At 57.1% G+C, this 15,916-nt stretch overlaps 1 protein-coding gene across 5 annotated transcripts in view; it reads left to right on the top strand.

The window, feature by feature from the left end:
- Window positions 1-13,014, top strand: part of ARHGAP35 (Rho GTPase activating protein 35) — a 115,584-nt gene extending 102,570 nt beyond the window's left edge. For 3 of the 5 annotated variants that reach the window (XM_081515550.1, XM_081515551.1, XM_081515552.1), the window contains 3 exons: window positions 902-1,033; window positions 7,693-7,798; window positions 8,528-13,014. In XM_081515550.1, the coding sequence (XP_081371676.1) occupies window positions 902-1,033; window positions 7,693-7,798; window positions 8,528-8,885 (596 nt within the window). In that variant the 3' untranslated portion in view covers window positions 8,886-13,014. The remainder of the gene's footprint in view (window positions 1-901; window positions 1,034-7,692; window positions 7,799-8,527) is intronic. The other 2 variants (XR_014060855.1, XR_014060854.1) reach the window with 2 other exon arrangements.
- The last annotated feature ends 2,902 nt before the right edge of the window (window positions 13,015-15,916 follow it).

Genomic DNA, 15,916 nt, shown 5'->3' with positions numbered 1-15,916 from the left:
CCAAAAAGGAAGGCAAGCAGAAGATCAAAGTAGGGTCCAACTTAGCATGTGACTGGGCCTCGGGAGACCCAGCCAGGCAGTCTGTGCAAGCCTGCAGGCCCAAGCCACTACCCAGTGTGTGGTGGGAGCAGGCACCGCCCCCACCCCCAGCACCCAGCTTCACAGTCTCCACTGGCCGGCAGCGGGAAGGGAAACGTGTGAGTCTTGAAGGATCGGAAGCACAAGGTCAGGATGAGGGCAGAGCCACCCTAGGTTAGACACTTGTGTATATGCCAGGATCTGCAACCCAGGGGATACTCCCAAGCGGAAACAGTTGAGATCTATCAGTAGATGATTTGTTACAAATCAGAAATGCAGTAAAGTATGGAAAGAAAAATTAGAGACAGGAGTTGGTGGTATCATAAGCTGGAAGGGACCAGCAGGAGGAAAGTGAGTCTGGTTGCCTGACCACCACAAGGAGCAGGATGGAGACAGCAGTCAGGGTTGCTGGTACCATTTCTGTAACCTTCCAGGAAAAGGGACTCGGCCTTAGAGGGAAGCCTCCTCTTGTCTCCCCAAGTGGAGAGTGTAAGGAAAGGTAGCAGCATGTCCAGGGCAGACAAGGAGGGTTTCGTGCCACAGAATGGGGGTACAGCTCCTCTGCTCAGAGGCTGATCTGAGCAGGTTGGGTGTCAGTGTGTCTGTGAGTCTCAGAGCTTTTTTTTTTTTTTTTTTTAGCAGCACCCAGGGGTGACACCTTCTGTCCAGTCTGTGATGACCCTGAGTCCCTGTCCAGGCCCCAGGCCGGCTCCGGACAGCACCCCTGGTTCTCCAAGTTTCTCTTGCTTGTTCCCAGCGCCAAGTGTTCCTTGCTTCGGCACAGCCTCGATTGGCCTGGCCTCACTCTCCCAACTTCTTTCAGATCACAACCTGGATTTGGCAGAGAAGGACTTCACAGTGAACACCGTGGCGGGGGCCATGAAGAGCTTTTTCTCAGAACTGCCAGACCCCCTGGTCCCATACAACATGCAGATCGACCTGGTGGAGGCCCACAGTGAGTACCGGGAGCCTGCCTGGCTCGTGGGCCCCTGGCAGCGCCCTAGGCTCACTCTGTAGGGCAAATGGCGGGGGGCAAGGGGGTGGTGCAGCAACACAAGAACGGGTCCTGCCCTCAGAGAGCTGACACTTTGACTCTTGGAACTGAGATTGAAGGACATAGGAAAGAGAACTAGCAAGATGACACCAGAGGGGCTCACAAATTAGACCCCGGCCTTGTCCACCAGAGGTGCTTCGTTCTGTCAAGAAAATTGCAGGCTGCCCCAAAGCTCCCTGGTTGAGAGCCTGGTTTTGATGCCAGACTTGGGGCAAAGCCTCGCTCCTTTGCTTGTTCACAGGGGAACTTTCCTAGCCCTGGGTGTCCTAGGTTGCCATCCCTGCTTGCATTTATGAAATGAGACTCGGAGAGGCCTGGAGGCACAGCTGAGTCACGGACCTGTTGGGTGGAAGGCTGTACTGGCCTCTCCCTCCTCATTCCGTCTCCTCCCAGCTCTCCTGAAAGGAAGTGCACACGCGGTCTGGGCCAGAGAGCCTCTGGAGGGGCGGGGACACTGCAGTGGCCGCTCGGGGCTGCAGATGAGCACCTCTGCTTTCAGTGGTCCTGGCACGCTGTCCTGCCCTGGACTGTCTCTCTCTGGGGGCCTCTCCCACTGGGGGAACCCTGCCCTTGGGAGTCCTTCCCTGAACTTCATGTAGTGCTGCAGGGGGCCTGACCTCTCAGAGCTTTTCATGGATCGACAATTCCAGACTTTTTTAGCCAGAGGCAGCTGCTACTTTGCAGCCGCAGGAGAGAGCTGTGTCCCTCAGACCCCAGGACCTTAGTACCCTGCCGCTGCCCAACTCCAAGGACAGAGCCCTAAGCACACACGGTCTACTCACAAAGCTGATGGATGGTGTGGACAAAAACTGGGGGGAGGGCACAGATTTGCGGGACTTGAAGTCGTGGGTCGTAGACCCTTCGCGGCTTTGGGAAATACAGGTGCTGGTAGAAGCCCAACCCTGAACTGAGGGAGGGGTCCCAGTCAGAATCTGACTGCTGGCAGGGCCGAGGGCCCAGAGTCTCTGTGCTGTGATCTGCCTTTCCCGTGATGTTTGTTTCCACAGTCTCTTCGTAGTTTATGCACACCATTCTTAGCTGCTTGAATTCCTTCGCAGCCACCATCTTACCCAGGCCCACAGAGATGGGGCAGAAGCTCTGGCAGAACAGTCGTGGTGTCCCCTGGTCTGCTCTCCCATCTGCCTGCTCAGGACAGGAGGCTGGGTCTCCCAGATGAGTTAGGGCAGGACCAGCTTCTGCTCTGGTCCTGCCTTCCAGAGATGGAGGTCCTCCCAGCGCTCACTTCTGTAGCAGGCTCTGGGCTGGCTTGGATGTGAGACGCATGGGAGGCCTCTGTCCTCTGTCCGGAGCCAGCTTTCTTTGCCCCTCAGCCAAGCCTCTCTGGGCCGCAGGTAGGAAGCAAGTGTGGGCTGGCACCCAGCTTGCTGGGAGCCTGGAGGTTGGCCGCAGCGTTTGTCTTGACTTGGCGCCATCTAGAGGCTTGTGGCATCCTAGCACCCCGCAGAAAGAATTCCATTGTTTGTGCGGGAATTGCTGACATGGCATCTTTTTGTTTTTGGAGGGTCGCAGAGGGCAGGAGAGGAAGGTGTCACTGATGGGGAATCAGCTGCCTTCCTCTAGCAGCTTCCGCCGGCATCCACTCTGAGGAAGGGAGCTGCTTGCTGCTTCTGCAGCCTGGAAGAGGGTGGAGATTTTCCGCTTCCTCTTCCCATTGTGTGTTTCCTGTGCCCCACGCTAGTCAGCTGTAGCTCGGTTATCTTGAACCTGGTAGAGAGGAGCGTCTCTCACTGACATGGCACCTCACAGCCAGAGTTGAGTGAGCAGTGGGGCTGTGTGTATCAGAGCTTAACACCAACCGGGCAGTGCTGGAGTTCATGGTGAGGGACGTGAGGGAACAAAGATTCTCAGGCCCAGAGTAGATCAGCTCAGCCTGGCTGGGTTTCCATGGCAACATCAACTTGACCAGCTCTTTCCACTTCCTACCTGAGCGCTGTCATATCCGTGTGTGTTCAGGGCTTGGAGATGGTTTCAGATCCTATCACAACAAATATCAGGGTCACTATCAAATTGTTTTGTATACTCCAGAATTTCACAACAGTGTGAAATGTGGCTACAAATACAAGACTTTTGTGATTATTCACCAGTTATCTTCCGGCCACATACAAGATGCCATGTGGGAGATTGAGAAGTGAATAGCAGCCACAGCCCACACTGCCAGGGAGTGGCAAGCCGGGCATGACCTTCTGTGCCAAGACATTTTTCCTGTCTCCCCAGTGCTCATTTAAGTTCTCTGCCAGACCGCGAGAAGCAAGCCGAGCTGGAAGGGCAGAAAGCACAGAGAGGAGGGAGGAAGGGATTGGGCCATAGTGGAAGAGATGGCCGCTGAGCTTGGCTTCAGAGAGGCCCAAGATTTCAGGAGGCAGCGAGAGGGGCCTTGGATTCTCCGTTCTATCTCATCCTCACAGTTCAGCCCAGCCTTCGAGAAACAGTATCATTTATTCCTGCCCCACAGTCTCTCCTTTTCCTCTCACGACCACCCCCACACCTCTGTCCCCACATGTCTGGAATCCCTCCAGTCCTGCCAGTCCCCACACCCCCTGTCCTCTGTCTTCTGTGCTGGCAGAGACCTTCGTGCTGACTCTGTCTCAGGCCAAGAGGCTCTGAGCTTAAGGATCCTTGCCCTCCAGGCCTCATTGTCCCACATAACTATTTGTGAGTTCTGTGTGGACATTATAGCCTACAGAGACCAGTGTTCTTCATTGGATTGTCCAAGGGATGGGGACTCTCTAGTGGTCCAATGGTTAGGACTCCACGCCTTCTCTGCCAAGGGCCCAGGTGTGATCCCTGCTCAGGGAACTATGAGTCCACCAAGAAAAAAAAAAAAGATGGTCAAAATATATGACCCCAGAGGGTTCCGGATGCCAGGGTATCATCTCACCCTTTCCAGCTGCAGACGAACAGCTGAGGGCTGGAGGTTCATAAACGCCTGACTTGCACGGTCTCCAGGTGGACCAGCCTGGCTGCTCGGCGGGCCGGTGTTCACGTGCTGCCTTGTGATGGTGCTGATGCTGGGGTCCTGCTTCCGCTTGTCTGTCCAGATGGCGGCTTAAGAGCCTGGGGTGCTCTCACCCCTAGCGTGTGCCAGGCCCTGTGTGGGTCAGGGACAGGTGGCAGTGGGCAGACGCGTGTGGAGGCCCTGCCCTCGTCTGATGGGTCAGAGACCATTGGACAGGTTATTGGACAGGCAAGGTCACACCTCCAGAAGGGCACCCTGATGCTTCCATTCTGGGCCCAGCAGAGTGAGAGTTCAGCCTGAGTGGTTTGGTGCCGTGGGTGCCAGTGTGTGTCATGGAGGGGGGACCCAAGCCGGTGGTTTGCCTTCTTGATGGTGTGGATGTGCCAGGTGGTCAGAATCCATCAGGAGTTCTCCTCGAGGACAGAGCTGAGATTCCAGCCCGGAGCCTGGCTGACAGCCAGAGGTGGCAGTGGGATGACACGGCCGGGGCGCCACCAGTGTCTGGGATTGGGCCCCCGACACCAGTTCGTGCGACTTTGGACCTGCTATTCTTATTTCTTGGAGCCTGGGTTTATCTGTACACTGCGAAGGGTATGGCCCCTGGCCCTGCCCTCCTCTTCCTCCTGTTATTGGGGCCTGAGTTCCACATTCCCTGGTCTCTGTCCAGACTTCGTCTTGATTCAGCTGACCTCCGAACGCCTCTGCTGATGCCGTCTCAGTTGATAGATACCTAATTTCAAAACGACGATATGCTAGCTGAGGAGGCCTGAGCCCTGCAGAGCCCCTCACCCCTTTCGAAGAGGATTGTTGAAGTTGGCGGCGGGCTCAGAGCCTGGCGGCAGGCAGGTGATCAGAGCAGGGGTGCTGAGCTTGGAGACAGAACTGGGTGCCTCCCTTTCCCCTCACCAGCCCCGTGGCCTGGCTGCTCCCCCTGGAGTGGGCTTTCCAGGCAGCGTGTGGGACACATTGGCGCCACCTCCCCTTGGATGGGGGCTGCCCAGAGAGCACCTGTGGAATATCACCCCACCAACATTCCAGCCCTCGGGCGACATGCCACTGGTGTCGGGACTGCCGTGAAAAGACTGCCAGGTGGAGCCCATAGCGGGTCCCTCAACACTTCCGGGCTCTGTTTGCATGCAGGAAGTCAAGTCAGGACAAGTCAGAAGGCCGTCCTCGAGGTGGCCATGTTCCTGTGCTGGGAGGCCTCCCTTTGCTCCCCTTGGCCGTCATCCGTGCCTCCTGCCGGTGTCTTGATGCTTCCCGGCTCTCAGAGCACCTGCCCTGCGTGGCTAGCGGGGAGGACGAGACAGTCCGTCTCCCTCCACGCTCCCAGGGCGCGCGGCCATCTAGGTCCTGCTTAGGCACCTCGCTGACCCACTACACCAGGAGGTGGAGGGAGGCTGGCGTGCCTGAGGGTGATCCTCGAACTTCCATCCACGCAGGCTCTATAATCTCCACTCCCCCACCCCTGCGAGGAAGAGAGAGAAGGGGCAGCCGTCCTGTTGCCCAGTGGATAGGAAGGAGAGGGGACATCCCGGGCAGGCAGTGACATTATTGGCCCCATTTCCTGCTTCCAGCCAGAAGGACGGGTGAGGCCGGGCTCTTACACGAAGGTGCTGCTGCTCAAATGCTTGATTAAAACAAACACAGCTGTGTTTTTGTCGTGCAGGCACCTAGGAGAGGCCTGTGCCAAGCTTACATCTGGAAGAGGGCACAGTTGGTTTATTAAGTGAGACTCCGTGCCATACGCATGCTTCTCGAGCTCTCCGGGACAGTTGTTCTTCCTCCCAGCCCCGCTCCCACCCTGAGCAGTTTACTTCTTTCCTTTTTATTGAAATTTAACAGTGAAGGGATTTGAAACTCAAGGCGAGACAAAAAAAAGTGTGCCCTTGACGTTGAGCCCTTAAAATAAATCTTGGGTTCAGAGAAATGAAGCTGATAATGGCAGCACATAATTAGTTCCTGTGGGGTTTAGGTTACCAAAACACTGTTTTTATCAAGGCACACACTCAAGTCTAAACATTTGCCGGTTTTCTGCTCTCAGTAGCCCCGTCCTGGCCATCTTTGCAGCCTCCTCTTCCACTGGTTCCCTGAGTCTCAGCCTTGTTCCCAGGTGCTGAGCATGCGTCTGGCTGTGAGCGCTGCATTTCAGGGTGTGGTGTCGCCCAGTGAAGGAGGCGCTGTCCTGAGCCTCTTACAGATGAGGAGACGGCCGTTCAGAGTCATGTCCCCAAGGTCTCGCAGCTGGCTGGTGTCACAGACAGGCTCCAGACCACATGACCCTTCCTCCCACTGCTCCTGCCACCGTTTATGTTCCATCGGTCTTTCCTAGTCTAGCTTGAGGCTCCTCATACCCGCTTGCCTAGACAGTGACCCTCTAGGGCATGTCACTTTCTGCAGGAGTCCTTAACTAGGAGGCCACAGGCTTGCTGAAGAACACATGGGTTTGGAGAGTCTGGGAAGCTCCAGGGATGTAGGCAGATCTGTACACGGGGATCCGGAGTGTTCATCCACCCACAGGAGCCTGTGCCCCAAAGCAGTTAGGCGCCACTGTATTTGTTAATGAACACCTTGTCCCCCCACCCACCAGCACCGTCTCTTCACGGGGTCCTCCTGTAATCTTCATGAGCCCTGGGGTCCTAGAGATAGGCCTCAGCTCCAACAAGTGGCCGCACTCAGATCTCGACCAGATGGGCCCCAGACCATTCTCGTCTTGCTAGTCCAGGCCGACTGTCCCCTCCAGGGCAGGCCAGGTCCGCTCAGGGAGAGGGCACCAAGACCCCAGGAAGCATGGTGGTCCCCACCCAGACTCTGCAGCCATTTGGGCAGGGTCTGATTCCCAGACAAAAAGGCTGATTGCTGCCACCTCTCTGAGCCTCAGATTCCTTATCCTGGAAGTGAGGTGATAAGAGCCCCAGCCTCCTAGGATCATGAGGACTCGCCAAAGCAGGCCTGGCTTGAATGAAGCATTTCATTTGGGCTAGCTTTTCCCTGTCTCAGGACATAAGGATTCCATGATGGGCCAGCTATGAGCGGCAGTGGGGGAAAGGGACACGTAGTCCTTTTGATGAACTCTGTAAGAATTCCCCACCATTTTTTCCGTTAGCTCTTCCAAAGGGCAGATGCGTGGAGGGTCTCTGACACTAGGGACAGGACAGAGCCCTGGTCTCGTGACTCCCTCCCTCCCTCCCAAGACTATTGGCGCGGGTAGGCGGCAGCGCTCACCCGTCTGCTCAGGAAGCAGCAGGCGCTCTGCATCGGGATGCCCGTCTCCAGGGGCAACCAGATGAGCAAAGAATGGTGCCCTTCATGGAAGAATCTCTGGATCATGGGGGCCAGGAAGCCCTGGGCATACAGTGCCCCCCTTCAGGAGCAGGGGCCTGGGACATGGAGGTGGGCCTGGCCCTGGCTCCACGCCACTGCCAAATGTGCCCACCTGGGGCATGGCTTCTGGGAAGAGGATGAGGTTGGGCTGCCCTCTGAGCAGGTACAGTGCGTGGCCCGCTTCCCCCGCTGCCCAGGACCAGTACCTAATCTGAGCCCCAGGCCCATCAGCCTTGGTCTTGGTTTTCTCTTTCCTCAGAAATCAATGACCGGGAGCAGAAGTTACACGCCCTTAAGGAGGTACTCAAGAAGTTTCCAAAAGAGAACCATGAAGTCTTCAAATACGTCATCTCTCACCTGAACAAGTACGTTGCAGGGCTTGCTGTTTATCTTTCCCTCCTTGGAAACCCTCCAGTCAGGGCCAGTCGGCCGCAGGATGAAGCTGAGCAGGGCTCTGTCCTCGGCCTGTCGGGTGCTGGCTCCTCCTCCTCAGGCTCTGTCCTGCTTCTGTCTGAGAGGGGCCTGCACGGCCCCCGCCCACCCGAAGCTCGCTCTCCAGGATCCGTACTCCCTGACCGGTGTGACCAAGCACTGGGCCCAGACAGGTGTCCTGTGGGAAAGAGCGCACAGGAGCCAGGCAAGCACGTGCAGGGAGCCACGGTCCGTTCCCACCTTTACTCCCACAGAGTAGGGTTGTTTTCCAGCCAGACCTGTTCCTCTCTCGACAGAGTGGTGTTACGTGAACCCTGGTATGGGACAGACGCTGCCTTTCTGTGCAGCCAGAGCAGTGTCCCCCACTTCGGGGGCCTAGGGGAGAGTCCCCAGCCCAGGGCATTCTGCCCGCCCACAGGGCTGGTCGGGGGCGTCCCCCAAGCTGGGGCCTCAGAGCCGCTTGAAGACACTGGATCAGAGGACGGGGCCAGGGGAGCTCGGGCCTCGACTCCCAGGCCTGGGGCCTCTTCGGTTCTCAACTTGCGGGGTGGGAGTTGGGGGCAGGAGAGCAGCCGGGGAGGCGGTGACCGTGAGCACAGGTGGCCAGAGCCTCGACCAGGCCCGCCACGGAGCTCTGACCTCGAGTCTGGTGTCGCCCACAGAGTCAGCCACAACAACAAGGTGAACCTCATGACCAGTGAGAACCTGTCCATCTGCTTCTGGCCCACCCTGATGAGGCCCGACTTCAGCACCATGGACGCCCTCACGGCCACGCGCACCTACCAGACAATCATTGAGCTCTTCATCCAGCAGTGCCCCTTCTTCTTCCACAACCGGCCCATCAGCGAACCCCCTGGCGCCACGCCCAGCTCTCCCTCTGCCCTGGCCTCTACCGTGCCCTTCCTCACCTCCACACCCGTCACAAGTCAGCCATCGCCCCCCCAGTCGCCTCCACCCACCCCCCAGTCCCCAATGCAGCCGCTGCTCCCCTCCCAACTTCAAGCCGAACACACGCTGTGAGCCCCCGAGGCCTCGGGCTGAAGGAGACAAGGTCTTCTCTCTTGATGGGGTGGCACTGGGCCTTGAACAGAACCAGGCCTGCGGGGGCGGGGTGGGGAGGGTCCCCCTCTCATCTCGCCTTCTCCAGCCCACAGCACTAGCCGCAGCCGACAAGGCCACAGGCTGGGCCAGCCGGTGCCCTGCGCCCAGCACTGCAGGCCTGGGGTTGGCCGCAGGCCGTGGCGGGAGCCCTGACCTGTGACATGAACCCTTTTGAGGACTGAAGGAGGCAGGCAGGGGCCCTCCACACCCTCACTGCTCCCCGGACCCCTCCCCGCCCTCTGTGCACACCAGCCTCGGGGCCTCCGCCCGCTGGGCAGAACCTGGGCCCGGCCAGGAGGAGGAGATCCTGAGGTCCGGATGCCCCAGGGCAGGGCCAGCAGCCCCTCACAAGGACACGTCCCTCTGCTGCGCTTGACGCTCCCCACTTGTGGTCCGCACCCCACCCCTGGGGGGCACGGCCTGTCCGGCGGCCTCTTTGGGAACACGTGGGCCGTGGCTCTGCCACCTGAGGTACAGCCCCCGTATGAGGGCGTTTGCCCAGCGGGTCAGGACAGAGGGAGCGCAGCTCTGCCTGGACCAGGGAGTGTGGCCAGCGTTCGCCCCCGTCCGCGCCTGCCCTACTTCACAGGCTATGGGGATCCATTCCCTTTAAAACAAAGGAACACTGGAAGAAAAATGGAAAGACATCCCTCTCCCAATAATTTTTAAAAAAGAAGAAAAACTACAGGAAGAAAACTACAGACCTCAAGATGAAGCTCTCTCCCCACCTCTGCCAAGAGGCACACAAGTGGAGGGCAACCCTTGTCTTTGTGACAGCAAGACGGGTGCCCAGGGGTGGCTGCCTGAGAGCCTGTTGGGGTCCCACTTACGTCCTGTCACTAGATCCCCCTCCCCCACCCCAAGCATACAGTTCGAGCCCTTGGCAGGAAGAGCTGGGGAGACCCCTGTCTTGGAGTGCTGCGGGAACACCGCCCCCTGCGCGCGTGCACGGGGTGGGGGTGGCGGGAGGTGCCCGCAGGCACTTCGGGTTTGGTTCTGCGTGTTTGGTGTTGAAGTAGAATCATTTTCCTCTTGGCCAGCAGGGCTGTCCGTGGGAAGTGGGCCGTGTCAGGGGACTCCCAGCATGTGACGATGGCTGGTGCTGTGCAGGGCCGGCCTTCTTGCTCCCCGGCCGTCAGCGCCCAGAGGAGCAGCCGGTACAGAGGCCGTCAGTCAGGACGAGGCAGCATGCCTGCCCGTCACCATCCTCCATGGCCTCCCCCGCCCTTCCTGGCCTTTCCACTGGCCCTGGAAGAACCCTCTTCCTCATGCCCCCCTCCACCACACCCCACCCCCAGACAGCGACCCTGCTAAGGCTGCTACAGATACGGCTGCCCCCGTCCCATGGCTGGGCTGTGGCCTCCGCAGGGGAGAAGCCTGACCAAGGTACCCTGGGCGCGGGGCGGAGGCCCGCCCGCCACACAGCCCTGCACAGCCCTCCAGGTCTCTTTGCACTTTAAGATGCAGCACCTGTGGTATGTTCGAGGCCGCCCTGGGTCGCCTCCGCCAGGCAGCCTGACAAAGGGAGAGACGCCTCAGAACAGTCTCGGCCACCCCTGGCCCCAGACGCTTCCCGCTGGCTGTTGGAGGGTGGGCCCGGCCCTGTGCTCACTGACTCTTCCTCTGGATAAGCTGGATGTCGCACTGTCTCTAGGTCTTGTACGGCAAAATAAGGTGCTTGGAAAAACTACATGTCCCCAGCGCGTTTTACCGCCTCCTTAAGGACACAAGTCAGAAAACCTAAGGTACATGAACGTCTTAACGTAAATGTCGGATGCCAGACCTCATCTCTTCTGGCGGATCTGTATCTGATGCTTTCTCGGTCAGGGCTTGGCTGGAGGGGGACGTTGCTTAGTTTTGACTTGAGGTCGGCAGACTCCTGCTTCTCTAGCCCTGCAGTTGCCCCAGTGCTGAGTCCCAGGCAGATGCGCAAATTACTCCATTGACTAATCTCAGCCTTTTCCTAGGTCATGCTCGCATATTCCCAGGCAGCCCATCAAGGTATTGGGTGGGGGTGGAAGGGAAGCCGTGAGAGTGGCCTGGGGCCACCGTCCCATGTGTCAGCTAAAGCAGAAGAGAAGAGGCTTGCTTCCCTCCCACGGCCCAGTCTATGCTGCCACCTCTGTGTTGGCACCCTGGGCCACACCACCACCTGCAACCTTGGCTCGGCACCAGGAACTTCACGAGCCCCCAGCTGTCCTGCCTTCCCACGCCCCCTTCCCTGAGACTGCAGTTCTGTGAGTGGTAGGTGACTCTTCTGGAAGAAGAAAGGGTACAGTAAGGGTGGACACCTGTGCTTTGCACCCTTAACCCTTGTGGGAGTAGCGGAGACCAGGCTTCCACATCTCCAAGGGGTCTCCTCCGGTCCCACAGCGCCCCCTGCTAGCCAGCCCGGGCGGCTGCAGGGGCCCCTCAGGCCTGCCCCCCAGAATCCTGCCAGGGCTTTAACCGCAGATGGGGACTGGTGGCTCGCTCCCAAAGAGCCACAGTTGGACAGGAAGTTCCAGGGGTTCCTCTGTGTTTCCTCTGCTGACTCTTAACTTCTCATTTTCTGCTTCTCAGACTGGCTTGGGCTTGGAGGACATTTCTTGGTCGTTCCGAGCTGGCATTCCCACCAGCACCAGTGCTAGTTGGGGGGCGGGGAGTGGTCGGTATTTGGACCAAGTGGGCACTTGCAGGGGGACCCATGAAGGAGAGTGGGTGTGTGCGAGGGCAGGCCGACCTTAACGGGAACTCTGCCCACTCCACCCATTCATCTAGTGTGCTAAGCTCTAGAAAGTTCTTTCACAGGTCATTCTCATGTGAGCAGCACCACAGCTCTAGGAATTGAGGGAAGGGCGGGTGTTAATTAGCCTTGGCCAAAGTGGGAAAGCCTGTTGGTGGGGGTACAGGACTTGTTCCCTGCCCCGCAGTGAAATACGGGGCACCCGGAAGCTCTTCCCCGTCCAGTGTTCTTTAGGTCCCCGACAGTGCAGACCCCGAGGCCAGAAGTAAACAGCCCTGACTAAATGTTAGGCTGGCTCTGGAGGGAGGCTTCACGGAAGGAAGCGGTCCCAGGTTGGGGCCGTGCCTTGTGAATTTGCCCTCAGTTCTTGGCTGTGTTGCATGTGGGTATCACAGTGCATTTGTTCCTGCATTCTGTCGAGTTCTTCCCAACACTTGACCTTTCAAGGAGGAATGCTGAAATGCTGTTTCCCGGGTTTACCTCCAGGCTGAACATGTGCCGCGGGTGAGGTTCTTCTAGCAGGCTGTATCTTGGCCAGGGTGGGCAGAGGGTGACCTCAGAGCAGCACCCTGGCCAGAGGGGCTGGAGGGCACGCCTCCGCCCGTCCCTACAGGTGCCTCCGCTCGTCCCTACAGGTCGGTTGCCTGTGGAGGGGGCAGCCCTCGTGGGCTGCCTGCCCCTAGGCCAGGAGGTCAAGCCAGTTCGCTGCAGCACTTGTGATCCGAGCTCCTCTCCACCTGCACCCTCCCCCGTCCCCTCCTGCAAGGAGATCCACACTGCCTGGGGGCTGTCTCAGGTGTCGGCTCTGCTCGGCCAGTGGCTGTCTTCCCAGGAGAAGGAGGCTCCAGGGACTTGGGCTGGCCGCTGGAGACAGCCATGGCGCTCGCCCCCAGGGCCTCCAGTTCCCGCAGCCGGTGAACGGAGGTCTTGCCCTCCTGTTGCTTGGCAGGTTCAAGCCGTGCATTCATGCTTAGGTGAAAGGACGACTGAGTCTTGTGTGCCGGAGACCTAGGTCACATCTGCTGGTGATCCCATGGCAGAAGGCCTGGGGCAGGGAGGGGTCTGCACCAATGTCCTGTCACCTCCCGGAGCCGTCTTTCCACCGGCTGCTGGCTGCAGACTCCTCGAGGCTCCAAGGTGACTGCCCGCACCTCCTGCCCAAGAGCCCACCTCGGCCAGCTCCAACAGCAGTGATGTTACACCTCAGTGTAGTCGAGACAGGGCGTAAATTATTGTTTGCATTAAGAAGAATCATGTTCCCTGTGTACATTAAAAAAAAAAGTCTGAATTGTATGGGAATAAAACTTGTTTGAAAATTTGGAATAGTGCTGCTGCCAGCTTATTTTTCTGGTACTTGTATTTTCACATGTTAAATGATCTTTATATATGTTGGATTAACATATTTTGAGTTTCCTGAGGGTGTGGGGGGGAAACATTAATGGTATTGAAATGTGTTAGTAGTCTGGCTGTGTGCCCAAAATTCTGTTTCGCAGCAAAAGTGGAGAACTGTATGTAAAGAAAGTATAACAATTATTTCTTTGTATTTTAGGGGCTTTAACCAGGACATCCTCTAGTTGGTGTTAGGAATGTTTGCTTAATTTCCAGACTTTTTTTTTTAAACACATCGTGGGTTTTTTGAGGCTCCAACCTGATTAGTGCATGGTCAGCCGTCAGCAGAGGCTGAGCATCTCGGACCGAGGTGTTCTCCTTCTGGTTTTGGTTTTTAAAATCATGTATTTGCTACAAAGTATTGTACTTGTCTCAATGGGAATGGTGTACAAAACTGAAAAGGCCTTACGTGATATGTATCATAGTTAATAAATCAATCTTGTAAAAAACCAAACCTGAGAGAGAGATGAAGACGGCCCCTCCCCAGCCCCTGGGCGCACGCCCACCGGGCAGGCCCCCTGGGGACACCGGCTCCAGCCTCGGCCCATCAGGAGGAGCGCGGGGAGCCTCTGACCCCCCAGCACCCCGGGGAGAAGGCATCTCGAGCAGAGCCAGGGCGCACGGGGGCTGTGGGCACCTTCCCCCTCCGTCCCCAGGACTGCTGCCGGGAGCCCCCGCCCCACCAGCCCTGGAGAAGGGAATGGTGGCCTACTCTAGTATTCTTGCCTGGAGAATCCGTGGACGGAGGAGCCTGGTGGGCCCCAGTCCGTGGGATTATAAAGAGCTGGACACGACTTGAGCGCAAGCTGAGTGATCTGCCTTCCCCAGGTCTTGCCCCAGGTTGCTCCCGCAGTTTATTCTAGGTCATCAGGCCAAGCACCACCCACAGAGACCTGTGGCCACGGGGGCGCCCAGCAGGCCAGACACCCTTCCCCACGCCGGTGGCTCTGGGGTGGGGCCCAGGGTTTACTCCCAGGTGACCCAGGGGAGTTAACCTCTCAGGACAGCACCTCATAGACGCCTCAGCCACTCAGGCTCCGTCTGCCCCGTGCTGTCCCCTCCTCGCCCCTTCCTCCACGGCCCCCTTGGTCACCTCCCAGATGCCACCTTCAGCCACCAGGTCTGTTCTGTCCCAGGTCCTAATTCTGGCTCCCCTGGCCTCCGATGGACACTCCCACACCTTAAGTGGCCTCCCAGCCCTCAGTCTTTGAACCAAGAAGTTATCTCAAAGACCCGGCTTTGCATTACCTACGGCAGTAGTGTGGACTAGTCACCCTGAGAGATGCCTTGCCCCTCCCCTGCCTGAGCGCAGGCCAGGCAGGGGCCCCTCCCTCTGGCCCCAGCCCGCCCTCCTCTCCCTGTCCTCCAGTCAGACTCCAGCTTCTGTCTGAGTCATTCCCATTTTCCCAATGCACTTGGTTGCTTCCAAGGCTTTGCACTGTTTCCTCTGCCTGAAATGCCCTCTATTCCTCACGCTCCCAAATCTCAGCACTGCCCATCACATCCCCACCCATCCTTCAAAGCCAGTCTTCCTCTAGAAATTCTTCCCAGGCCCTTTTACCCGTTGATGGACCCAACGACTACTGATCCGCTGTGGGGATTTATGTGACTCCCAGAAAGTCTTCAACATTTGTTCCTTGTTTTTTTGGCCACTCCAGACAGCAGGCGAGATTTTAGCTCCCCCACCGGGGATCGAACCTGTGTCCCCTGCAGTGGAAGCATGGTCCCAGCATTTGCTTTAAAAAAAAAAAAAAGTTTCTACAATATACAGTTGGCACTCAATATGTACACTGACATCATAAACCCGTCTTTAGTTCTTGCTGTTCAAGTGTACTTGCATACTTAACACCTCCCAGCCACCATCCACCCAAGTGGAGAGCTTTGGGGGGCAGGGCCTGTGGCTTCCCCATATGTGTCTCAGCATCAAGCAGGTGCCTCAAACATAGCAGGACTTCCGTCTGCAGAACTCAACGGTCAGTTTCAACCTTGCCCTTGCCTCGCTTATGCCTTGCGCGTTCTCAGTTGTGTCCGACTCTGACCTGATGGACTGTATGTAGCCTGCCAGCCTCCTCTATCCATGCTTTCAAAGAAAAAAGCTTTCTCCTCTTCAACAGCGTGTTTCTGTCTGTTACTCCTTTAAGTTGTATTCAGCCATTTAACACACGTTTCCTGAGCGTTTTTACTCTGTGCTAGTCCCCAGGGACAAAGCTGGGATCTGACCCCTAGTGGAACAGACACAGAAAACAGTTCAAGAAATGAATGTATGCCTTAATGTCGGGCACGGATAAGATATTAAGGAGGATGTGAATTTGGGGGAGCAGAGCTGTTATTTGGAATGGTCTGGAAGACCTCCCTGGGGACGTGACATCAAGAGACCAGGATGAGGTGAGTCAGGCATTTGCCTCAGATACAAAACCTAAAGGGACAAGGGATCAGAGATCAAGACAAAAAATTATTTCAATTCATTTTTTAAAAAATCAAAGTCAGGGACTTCCCTGATAGTCCAGGGGCTAAGACTCCCAGCCCCTAATGCAGCGGGCCCGGGTTTGATCCCTGGTCAGTGAACTAGACCCCACCTCCCACAACTAACGGTCCACATGCTGCGGCGGAAGATCCCACATGCTGCAACTGAGACCCGGTGCAGCCACATAAATAAATAAACAAACACTTAAAAAAAAAAAAAATCAAAGTCAGTCTCCCAAAATCCATGATGATCAAAATTTTAAGTAAAAAAAAAAAAGCAAAAAAACAGGACTTCCCTGGTAGTCCAGTGGTTAAGATTCTGCCCTTCTAATGCAGGAGGTATAGGTTCAATCCTTGTTGGGAAAGTTCCACA

Source organism: Giraffa tippelskirchi, chromosome 7, assembly GCF_054371585.1.
Source record: "Giraffa tippelskirchi isolate mGirTip1 chromosome 7, T2T-mGirTip1v1.2.pri, whole genome shotgun sequence".
In the NCBI taxonomy this organism is placed as follows: domain Eukaryota; kingdom Metazoa; phylum Chordata; class Mammalia; order Artiodactyla; family Giraffidae; genus Giraffa; species Giraffa tippelskirchi.
The sequence above is the reverse complement of the archived record's forward strand: the minus strand, read 5'-3'. Positions and strand labels throughout refer to the sequence as shown.